At 45.2% G+C, this 12,452-nt stretch overlaps 1 protein-coding gene across 2 annotated transcripts in view; it reads right to left on the reverse strand.

The window, feature by feature from the left end:
- Positions 1-275: 275 nt before the first annotated feature.
- The window catches only part of phyh (phytanoyl-CoA 2-hydroxylase), a 39,556-nt gene continuing 27,379 nt past the window's right edge, over positions 276-12,452 (reverse strand). For both annotated transcript variants that reach the window (XM_061914617.1, XM_061914616.1), the window contains 2 exons: positions 4,948-5,082; positions 276-1,527 (listed from right to left, as the gene is read on the reverse strand). In XM_061914617.1, the coding sequence (XP_061770601.1) occupies positions 1,474-1,527; positions 4,948-5,082 (189 nt within the window). In that variant the 3' untranslated portion in view covers positions 276-1,473. The remainder of the gene's footprint in view (positions 1,528-4,947; positions 5,083-12,452) is intronic.

Consider the following 12,452-nt stretch of genomic DNA (forward strand, 5'->3'; position numbering starts at 1 on the left):
CGCAGCCCCCCCACTTATCTGACAACTCCTCCTTTGCTGATGTAATGCAAGTGATTCCCCTAATGTTTTTTATTGAAGCAATATACTTATTAAAGTTAAGTTGTTGTGATTTCTGATCTTTTGTGAGGGCACCTAAGGGACTTGTGTGTGTGTGTGCACGCTCGTGTTGGCAGAGCGACACCTACATAGAACAGTTCAGATTGCAGTTGTTGTTTTGGCTTGTTAACCAAGGAAAAAGTTGATCCATTACCTCTTTTCAGTTTGTTTGTATACAGTACAGTACAGCACTTTGTATTGTGAGTTAAGTGGTCAAAACTTTGTCACACCTGTGGATCATGTTAGGTTTTTGATTTTGGACAATCAGTCACGTTTTGCACTTCCTGGTTTTGTTTCCATGCCAACCTCATTAGTTGTCACCTGTCACGTCCCTGTTCTCAGCCTCACCTGTTTTCACTAATCATCACAGCTATTTAAGTCACTCTTTTTCTTGTCTTCGTCCTGGGATCTTCACACTCACGCACCCTACCCATGCTCTCCAAACCTTTACGTCCTGTCCACAGTTCCATGCCGAGTAAGTTTATATATTTATGCCACAGTGCTAGTTTTGTTTCATGTCTTTAGTCTCGCCATCGTGCTGTTTAAGTTTATAGTTCAATTGTCTTTTATGCCCTTGAGCAGGTGTTTTTGTTTCACGTTTGTACTGTTTAGCCAAGTTTCTTCCTCCATTGTGAGCGCTTTTTGTTGTTTATTAAATAAACCATGTACTTACATTCATGCCTGACTCGCCACACATCATCCTTGCATCGAGGAAGCACAAACATCCACAGTCCAAGCTTGACAAACTTCACTAAAATATGGACTTTTGTCCAGGCTGGAAACCATTTTTCATATTTACTTTGTTGTTTCTTTTGGAGAAATTTGCTTTATTTTACAATCTTTGGTTTACAAACCCCCTTAAAGAACCAATTATGTTCGTAAATCCAGGGTCCTGGGTGGGTGGGTGTGTGTGTGTGTGTGTGTGTGTGTGTGTGTGTGTGTGTGTGTGTGTGTGTGTGTGTGGTGTGCGCGCGTGTGTGTGTGTGTGCGCGTGTGTGCGTGCATGTGTGAGAGAGAGAGAGTGATACTTGTATACACATTTATGTGTGTGTGTGAGACAGAGAGATGCATGTATACACGTGTATGTATGTATGTATGTATATTATGTATGTAGGTATGTATGTATATTATGTATGTATGTATGTTAGGTATGTATGTATATTATGTATGTATGTATGTATGTATGTTAGGTATGTATGTATATTATGTATGTATGTATATTAGGTGTGTGTATATTAGGTATGTATGTATATTAGGTATGTGTGTATATTAGGTATATATGTATGTTTATATGTATTTAAAGACAGCTTCCTGTACAGTGTCAGTATGGACTGATGCTAGAGAATGTGCATCTGACTCAGTCCTCTTCAGGCCACATTAAAGTGAGCGTCTCTCCCCCTGCACCAGGCGGCCTCTGAAGGCCCAGGTGTCCTGCAGAGGGAGACAGAAGACAACATAGTTGAAGAAAAACTACTTCAAATAAAGTCATGTCATTTCTACTAAGTGCACAAACGTGACAATTGATGCTCAATGCTTCAAAAATAATAATAATAATGCTTCATAAACCTATTCCAAGCTGCGATTGCCCAACCTCAAAAATGATATTTAGACAGATTAATATCAGCAGGAATCATAGCACATGTTATTATTTTGAAGTGTGGAATGTTGAAGAGTTTGATGTGCTGACATTATTCCAACAATAGTAGGTGGACCTATTTTGTCAAAAAAAACAAGCATAAATCATTGACAGATTTCTTTTTTCATGAATTGATTAACGTGGACCCCGACTTAAAGAAGTTGAACAACTTATTGGGGTGTTACCATTTAGTGGTCAATTGTAGGGAATATGTACTGTACTGTGCAATCTACTCATACAAGTATCAATCAATCAATCAAAGTGGTGTTTTGGCGACACCAAGTGGTAAAAATAGTTCATTACATTCGGGGAAAGACATGGGAAGTTGAATGATAAATGGGTTGTACTTGTATAGCACTTTTCTACCTTCAAGGTACTCAAAGCGCTTTGACACTACTTCTACATTCACACACACATTCACACACTGATGGAGGGAGCTGCCATGCAAGGCGCCAACCAGCACCCATCAGGAGCAAGGGTGAAGTGTCTTGCTCAGGACACAACGGACATGATGAGGTTGGTACTAGGTGGGATTTGAACCAGGGACCCTCAGGTTGCGCACGGCCACTCTCCCACTGCGCCACGCCGTCCCTGAATGATGCGGACACGTTTGTTCCTGGATGCTTCCTAACACACTTTGAAGACTTGGCACACTGCAAATGATTTGCCAAGATTTACAACCTTTTTACTAGAAATGTCCCTCGTTTTAAGATGTCTTTACTTCTTTTTAGTCGCCATCTTCATTTGAGCAAGAAAAGTCCTTTTTTGTCCATTCCAGATTCAACAAGTTGAGAAAATAAGTGTTCCACTATGATGTTTTTCTTTGCCTCTCCTAGAAAATCTTGTCTAAAGACTTTTACGAGGATGCTTCGTTTAAGAATTGCAAGTTGAATAATGCGAGTTTTCAGAATAAAACACCTTTCTCGATCTTAAAAGTCCTGCTAATTTCTCCTTGCATAAATCTTCATTTAGTGAACCATTCTTACTCCCCCCCCCCCCCCCCCCCCCTCAAATCTTTATCTTACTTTGTCAGCTCCTTTTGCAGAGTCTGTCATTAATATACCCTTTTTGTAATGTTGACAAAAAACCTGTTTTAGGTTGCCATATTGTTCCATTAAGGACATTAAAGGCCTACTGAAAGCCACTACTAGTCTGATAGTTTATATACCAATGATGAAATATTAACATTGCAACACATGCCAATACGGCCGCTTTAGTTGACTAAATTACAATTTTAAATTTCCGCTGAGTTTCTTGTTGAAAACGTGGTGGAATGATGACGTGTATGATGACGCATGCTTGTGAAGCCTCGGGTTGTAGCGGACATGTTCTCCCAGCACCACTCACGGCTGTAAGTCGTCTCTTTTCATCGCATAATTACACAGTAATTTGGACATCTGTGTTGCTGAATCTTTTGCAATTTGTTCAATTAATAATGGAGACGTCAAAGAAGAATGCTGTTGGTGGAAAGCGGTGGATTGCAGCTGCCTTTAGCAATACAAACACAGCCGGTGTTTCTTTGTTTGTTGTGAAGCTTTAACACACAGTGGTCAAGCGAACATGTTTCTCTACAGCAACCAGCAAGTTTTTGGATGGGAAAATTGTGATATTAAGTCAGCTCTTACCGAGACATCAGTGGACTATGGGACTTCCTCCTGCAGCTCAAAAAGGCAGCTGTGATCTTGGCTCTTCCATTGGCTTCTCTGAGAGACACTGGCGTTCACCGCAGCCATCCGACTTTCAGGTATGACTTTACAATCTCACTAAAACACTATTTAAACAATAAGCAGATAAGGGATCTTCCAGAATTATCCTAGTAAATGTGTCTAATTACATCTGGAATGGTCCCCTGGAGCTGTCGCATTTTCTTTTTTTTTTTCTTTTTTCTTTTGTGTTTCACTCTAACTTTCTTATCCACGAATCTTTCATCCTCGCTCAAATTAATGGGGAAATTGTCGCTTTCTCAGTCCGAATCACTCTAGCTGCTGGTGGCCATGATTGTAAACACTGTTCAGATGTGAGGAGCTCCACAACCCATGACGTCACGCGCACAATCGTCTGCTACTTCCGGTACAGGCAAGGCTTTTTTATTAGCGACCAAAAGTTGCAAACTTTATCGTGGATGTTCTCATACTAAATCCTTTCAGCAAAAATATGGCAATATCACGAAATGATGAAGTATGACACATAAAATGGAGCTGCTATCCCCGTTTAAATAAGAACATCTCATTTCAGTAGGCCTTTAAGTAAGTTTAGCTTGTGTGCTTAGCTGTGGTGTAGCCGCTAGTTCTGAGCATGTTGATTTTTTCTTGTAAAGGACTTTAGTAAAACAGAAGAAATGGGAGTGTTGGTGTTCTCTGGCTGTCCATCTTTGCACAAGTTAGTGCGATACAGGACCGCTTGTATATTGGACAATTTACAAACAAGTTGATATCATCGGCTTTGTTGCTATCGGACCCATGTTTGCTGTCAGTGTACATGCAGGTACATACCTAATATACATGCAGGTACATACCTAATATACATGCAGGTACATACCTAATATACATGCAGGTACATACTTTGTTACAGCTGTCCTATCTGACTTGCAATGCTCCCCATCTCCTTCTTGTTTCCCCTATGCAGAAGTCAGGTCTGTTAAGACTCGGGCCACATGCTGCCTGCCGACATATTCCATTTGGGCCGCCAGACCTCGTGACTTTAATGAACTTTAATTAGTCGGCCAATTTTGATGCTATTGTGTCGCCATCTAGAGGCCAGTGTGAGAAATTCAGGTCAATGACCTTTTAATTAGGCACTAAAAGGGAGAGTGCGACAGCATTTACTTTCATTAACCAATGCAAACAACCTTCCCTAGTCATGGTGCAAATAAAATAAAACAACATGAAATTCAAAATGACAATTTATGATGATGCATGATGGGGGTCCAACTTTCACATACTCTTAATATTCACTTATATTAATTATCATATATACATTATATTATGTACACGTGTAGGCTATCTACTGTGTGTGTGTATATGTATATATATATGTATGTATATATATATACACATATATATATGTATGTATGTATATATATATATATATACATATATATATATATATATATGTGTGTGTGTGTGTATATATATATATATATGTATGTACGTATGTGTGTGTGTGTATAATTTACATGCAGTTGGCTTCTGACCCTCAAGCAAACAGTGTGTCACCTGGAAGGAGATGTTGGCGGCCATTGGGTATTTCTTGGCCGCCAGCTCCTTGACTTCGTCCTGGATGTTCTCCTGCGTGGTTCCCTTCACGTCGATGTAGTAGCAGTCAGAGCTGGCGTAGTGGCAAGAGATGGCCTTGAGGAACACACAACATGAGAGAAGGTCAGAGGACCGCCTCCAACAGCCTCATGGTGCACACAGAGGACAGACCTGCTAGCATAACAGAGGATGGACACGCCCACAATGGAGGTTAGTACCCTGGGACCAGGCTCATAGGAGGAGGGTCCACTGATGGACACGCCCACAATGGAGGTTAGTACCCTGGGACCAGGCTCATAGGAGGAGGGTCCAATGATGGACACGCCCACAATGGAGGTTAGTACTCTGGGACCAGGCTCATAAGAGGAGGGTCCAATGATGGACACGCCCACAATGAAGGTTAGTACCCTGGGACCAGGCTCATAGGAGGAGGGTCCAATGATGGACACGCCCACAATGGAGGTTAGTACCCTGGGACCAGGCTCATAGGAGGAGGGTCCAATGATGGACACGCCCACAATGAAGGTTAGTACTCTGGGACCAGGCTCATAGGAGGAGGGTCCAATGATGGACACGCCCACAATGGAGGTTAGTACTCTGGGACCAGGCTCATAAGAGGAGGGTCCAATGATGGACACGCCCACAATGAAGGTTAGTACTCTGGGACCAGGCTCATAGGAGGAGGGTCCAATGATGGACACGCCCACAATGAAGGTTAGTACTCTGGGACCAGGCTCATAGGAGGAGGGTCCAATGATGGACACGCCCACAATGGAGGTTAGTACCCTGGGACCAGGCTCATAGGAGGAGGGTCCACTGATGGACACGCCCACAATGGAGGTTAGTACCCTGGGACCAGGCTCATAGGAGGAGGGTCCAATGATGGACACGCCCACAATGGAGGTTAGTACTCTGGGACCAGGCTCATAAGAGGAGGGTCCAATGATGGACACGCCCACAATGAAGGTTAGTACTCTGGGACCAGGCTCATAGGAGGAGGGTCCAATGATGGACACGCCCACAATGAAGGTTAGTACTCTGGGACCAGGCTCATAGGAGGAGGGTCCAATGATGGACACGCCCACAATGGAGGTTAGTACCCTGGGACCAGGGTCATAGGAGGAGGGTCCAATGATGGACACGCCCACAATGAAGGTTAGTACTCTGGGACCAGGCTCATAGGAGGAGGGTCCAATGATGGACACGCCCACAATGGAGGTTAGTACTCTGGGACCAGGCTCATAAGAGGAGGGTCCAATGATGGACACGCCCACAATGAAGGTTAGTACTCTGGGACCAGGCTCATAGGAGGAGGGTCCAATGATGGACACGCCCACAATGAAGGTTAGTACTCTGGGACCAGGCTCATAGGAGGAGGGTCCAATGATGGACACGCCCACAATGGAGGTTAGTACTCTGGGACCAGGCTCATAGGAGGAGGGTCCAATGATGGACACGCCCACAATGGAGGTTAGTACCCTGGGACCAGGCTCATAAGAGGAGGGTCCAATGATGGACACGCCCACAATGGAGGTTAGTACCCTGGGACCAGGCTCATAAGAGGAGGGTCCAATGATGGACACACCCACAATGAAGGTTAGTACCCTGGGACCAGGCTCATAGGAGGAGGGTCCAATGATGGACACGCCCACAATGGAGGTTAGTACCCTGGGACCAGGCTCATAAGAGGAGGGTCCAATGATGGACACGCCCACAATGGAGGTTAGTACTCTGGGACCAGTCTCATAGGAGGAGGGTCCAATGATGGACACGCCCACAATGGAGGTTAGTACTCTGGGACCAGGCTCATAGGAGGAGGGTCCAATGATGGACACGCCCACAATGGAGGTTAGTACTCTGGGACCAGGCTCATAAGAGGAGGGTCCAATGATGGACACGCCCACAATGGAGGTTAGTACTCTGGGACCAGGCTCATAGGAGGAGGGTCCAATGATGGACACGCCCACAATGGAGGTTAGTACTCTGGGACCAGGCTCATAGGAGGAGGGTCTACTGATGGACACGCCCACAATAGAGGTTAGTACCCTGGGACCAGGCTCATAGGAGGAGGGTCCAATGATGGACACGCCCACAATGAAGGTTAGTACCCTGGGACCAGGCTCAGAGGAGGAGGGTCCAATGATGGACACGCCCACAATGGAGGTTAGTACCCTGGGACCAGACTCATAGGAGGAGGGTCCAATGATGGACACGCCCACAATGGAGGTTAGTACCCTGGGACCAGGCTCATAGGAGGGTCCAATGATGGACACGCCCACAATGAAGGTTTGTACCCTGGGACCAGGCTCATAGGAGGAGGGTCCAATGATGGACACGCCCACAATGAAGGTTAGTACCCTGGGACCAGGCTCATAGGAGGAGGGTCCAATGATGGACACGCCCACAATGAAGGTTAGTACCCTGGGACCAGGCTCATAGGAGGAGGGTCCAATGATGGACACGCCCACAATGGAGGTTAGTACCCTGGGACCAGGCTCATAGGAGGGTCCAATGATGGACACGCCCACAATGAAGGTTTGTACCCTGGGACCAGGCTCATAGGAGGAGGGTCCAATGATGGACACGCCCACAATGAAGGTTTGTACCCTGGGACCAGGCTCATAGGAGGAGGGTCCAATGATGGACACGCCCACAATGAAGGTTAGTACCCTGGGACCAGGCTCAGAGGAGGAGGGTCCAATGATGGACACGCCCACAATGGAGGTTAGTACCCTGGGACCAGACTCATAGGAGGAGGGTCCAATGATGGACACGCCCACAATGGAGGTTAGTACCCTGGGACCAGGCTCATAGGAGGGTCCAATGATGGACACGCCCACAATGAAGGTTTGTACCCTGGGACCAGGCTCATAGGAGGAGGGTCCAATGATGGACACGCCCACAATGAAGGTTAGTACCCTGGGACCAGGCTCATAGGAGGAGGGTCCAATGATGGACACGCCCACAATGAAGGTTAGTACCCTGGGACCAGACTCATAGGAGGAGGGTCCAATGATGGACACGCCCACAATGGAGGTTAGTACCCTGGGACCAGGCTCATAGGAGGAGGGTCCAATGATGGACACGCCCACAATGGAGGTTAGTACTCTGGGACCAGGCTCATAGGAGGAGGGTCCACTGATGGACACGCCCACAATGGAGGTTAGTACCCTGGGACCAGGCTCATAGGAGGAGGGTCCAATGATGGACACGCCCACAATGGAGGTTAGTACCCTGGGACCAGGCTCATAGGAGGAGGGTCCAATGATGGACACGCCCACAATGAAGGTTAGTACCCTGGGACCAGGCTCATAGGAGGAGGGTCCAATGATGGACACGCCCACAATGGAGGTTAGTACCCTGGGACCAGACTCATAGGAGGAGGGTCCAATGATGGACACTCCCACAATGAAGGTTAGTACCCTGGGACCAGGCTCATAGGAGGAGGGTCCAATGATGGACACGCCCACAATGGAGGTTAGTACCCTGGGACCAGACTCATAGGAGGAGGGTCCAATGATGGACACGCCCACAATGGAGGTTAGTACCCTGGGACCAGGCTCATAGGAGGAGGGTCCAATGATGGACACGCCCACAATGGAGGTTAGTACTCTGGGACCAGGCTCATAGGAGGAGGGTCCAATGATGGACACGCCCACAATGGAGGTTAGTACCCTGGGACCAGACTCATAGGAGGAGGGTCCAATGATGGACACGCCCACAATGGAGGTTAGTACCCTGGGACCAGGCTCATAGGAGGAGGGTCCAATGATGGACACGCCCACAATGGAGGTTAGTACCCTGGGACCAGGCTCATAGGAGGAGGGTCCAATGATGGACACGCCCACAATGGAGGTTAGTACTCTGGGACCAGGCTCATAGGAGGAGGGTCCAATGATGGACACGCCCACAATGGAGGTTAGTACTCTGGGACCAGGCTCATAGGAGGAGGGTCCACTGATGGACACGCCCACAATGGAGGTTAGTACCCTGGGACCAGGCTCATAGGAGGAGGGTCCAATGATGGACACGCCCACAATGGAGGTTAGTACTCTGGGACCAGGCTCATAGGAGGAGGGTCCAATGATGGACACGCCCACAATGGAGGTTAGTACCCTGGGACCAGGCTCATAGGAGGAGGGTCCAATTATGGACACGCCCACAATGGAGGTTAGTACTCTGGGACCAGGCTCATAGGAGGAGGGTCCAATGATGGACACGCCCACAATGGAGGTTAGTACTCTGGGACCAGGCTCATAGGAGGAGGGTCCACTGATGGACACGCCCACAATGGAGGTTAGTACCCTGGGACCAGGCTCATAGGAGGAGGGTCTACTGATGGACACGCCCACAATGGAGGTTAGTACCCTGGGACCAGGCTCATAAGAGGAGGGTCCAATGATGGACACGCCCACAATGGAGGTTAGTACCCTGGGACCAGGCTCATAGGAGGAGGGTCCAATGATGGACACGCCCACAATGAAGGTTAGTACTCTGGGACCAGGCTCATAGGAGGAGGGTCCAATGATGGACACGCCCACAATGAAGGTTAGTACTCTGGGACCAGGCTCATAGGAGGAGGGTCCAATGATGGACACGCCCACAATGGAGGTTAGTACTCTGGGACCAGGCTCATAGGAGGAGGGTCCAATGATGGACACGCCCACAATGGAGGTTAGTACTCTGGGACCAGGCTCATAGGAGGAGGGTCCAGCTGATGTAAAACAGAGCAGGACACGACTGTGTGTGTGTGTGTGTGTGTGTGTGTGTGTGTGTGTGTGTGTGTGTGTGTGTGTGTGTGTGTGTGTGTGTGTGTGTGTGTGTGTGTGTGTGTGTGTGTGTGGTGTGCTGCCCCCTAGTGGAGTGCTTGAGAGTCGCCTGAGCGTCTTTCTTTCAGACTTTGCTGTCGTTGATGATTTTGCAGACTTTGCACCAAATGACCCAAACAGATTTGGCAGTTGATTGAAAAAAAACACTAATAAAATACTTCCACGACACAAGTGTCCAAACTGCTTCCACTCAGGGGCCATTTTGATATTCCATCCATCCATTTTCTACCGCTTATACCCTTTGGGGTGGCAGGGGGCACTGGTGCCTGTTTCTTATTAAAAAACAATAACATCGTAAGCATTAAGGCTGCCCTCATTTTGGTTGAAGACTTAAAAAAGGGTGTCGGGCATTAAAGTGTTAAAAAGAAGTCAAATATTATTTGTATTTTTTGCAAGATTGTTGATTTACTTACTGTAAGTTGGTGTAATGCACCTTTCCACCACTTGTGGCAGCAGTGACAATATCAAACAGAAGAGAGAAGTTTCTTAAGCGCCAAAATGATGACTAAAATGGTGAAAATGTACTTTTATTTGCACCTTAATTTGATTGATTTATGTAGGAAACATATGACTTTAGTTAGAATGTATTTATTTTAGTGTATGTAAATTTATGTTTCATCAATTCGTGTGAGTTCCTTCTTTTGTTTGGTTGTTTATATTTCAGCTGACTTGATGATCATGTTGTGATGAACACATGCTTTCAAGAAGGTGAGATATCATTATTGAACACCATCCAGATCATGTTGTGATGAACACATGCTTTCAAGAAGGTGAGATATCATTATTGAACACCATCCAGATCATGTTGTGATGAACACATGCTTTCAAGAAGGTGAGATATTATTGAACACCATCCAGATCATGTTGTGATGAACACATGCTTTCAAGAAGGTGAGATATCATTATTGAACACCATCCAGATCAAGAGTCTAACTCAGTGTTAACATTTCAGTGGGCCCCGGGCCCCTCTGTAGTGGAAAAGTTGGGCCCTGAGGGTAAAAATGTGAAGAGGCTGTGCTCATGATAACTTCTGATTTAGTTACTGACAGAAAAGTAGAAATCTATTTGGAAGTGTTTGCCCTTTTTGTCAAAGAAAATGGTTTTATTGGCAAAAGCAGAAAGTATGCAACGTTTTCCCCCGTAGAAGTCTTTGAAGTCAAGTAGCTGGCCCTTTAAAAAGTGACATTTGAAAAGATGACATTTAAAAGATGACAACATTGATTGGAATTATTCTTCTTCTTCAATCCCAATACTTCTTGAAAAAAAAAAATCGGATTAAAAGTCTCCAAAAACCCTCTCATAAAAGTGTTCAAACTGACTCAAATATCAAAGTTTTCACTTTTGATGCTAAAATCTTGTGATTAATCTGGCGATGAAGTTTTTATTAGTGGAAGTTGTAGCGGACAAAAGTTTTCATCAATGGAAGTTGTAGCGGACAAAAGTTTTCATTAGTGGAAGTTGTAGCGAACAAAAGTTTTCATTAGTGGAAGTTGTAGCGGACAAAAGTTTTCATTAGTGGAAGTTGTAGCGAACAAAAGTTTTCATTAGTGGAAGTTGTAACGGACAAAAGTTTTCATCAGTGGAAGTTGTAGCGGACAAAAGTTTTCATTAGTGGAAGTTGTAGCGAACAAAAGTTTTCATTAGTGGAAGTTGTAGCGGACAAAAGTTTTCATTAGTGGAAGTTGTAGCGAACAAAAGTTTTCATTAGTGGAAGTTGTAGCGGACAAAAGTTTTCATTAGTGGAAGTTGTAGCGAACAAAAGTTTTCATTAGTGGAAGTTGTAGCGGACAAAAGTTTTCATTAGTGGAAGTTGTAGCGGACGAAAGTTTTTATTAGTGGAAGTTGTAGCGGACAAAAGTTTTCGTTAGTGGAAGTTGTAGCGGACAAAAGTTTTCATTAGTGGAAGTTGTAGCGGACAAAAGTTTTCATTAGTGGAAGTTGTAGCGGACAAAAGTTTTCATCAGTGGAAGTTGTAGCGAACAAAAGTTTTCATTAGTGGAAGTTGTAGCGGACAAAAGTTTTCATTAGTGGAAGTTGTAGCGGACGAAAGTTTTTATCAGTGGAAGTTGTAGCGGACAAAAGTTTTCATTAGTGGAAGTTGTAGCGGACAAAAGTTTTCATTAGTGGAAGTTGTAGCGAACAAAAGTTTTCATTAGTGGAAGTTGTAGCGGACAAAAGTTTTCATTAGTGGAAGTTGTAGCGGACAAAAGTTTTCATCAGTGGAAGTTGTAGCGAACAAAAGTTTTCATTAGTGGAAGTTGTAGCGGACAAAAGTTTTCATTAGTGGAAGTTGTAGCAGACAAAAGCTTTCCTCAGTGGAAGTTGTAGCGAACAAAAGTTTTCATTAGTGGAAGTTGTAGCGGACAAAAGTTTTCATTAGTGGAAGTTGTAGCGGACAAAAGTTTTCATTAGTGGAAGTTGTAGCGGACAAAAGTTTTCATCAGTGGAAGTTGTAGCGGACAAAAGTTTTCATTAGTGGAAGTTGTAGCGGACAAAAGTTTTTATTAGTGGAAGTTGTAGCGGACAAAAGTTTTTATCAGTGGAAGTTGTAGCGGACAAAAGTTTTCATTAGTGGAAGTTGTAGCGAACAAAAGTTTTCATCAGTTGAAGTTGTAGCGAACAAAAGTTTTCATCAGT

The sequence above is a fragment of the Nerophis ophidion genome, linkage group LG10, assembly GCF_033978795.1.
Source record: "Nerophis ophidion isolate RoL-2023_Sa linkage group LG10, RoL_Noph_v1.0, whole genome shotgun sequence".
Classification (NCBI taxonomy): domain Eukaryota; kingdom Metazoa; phylum Chordata; class Actinopteri; order Syngnathiformes; family Syngnathidae; genus Nerophis; species Nerophis ophidion.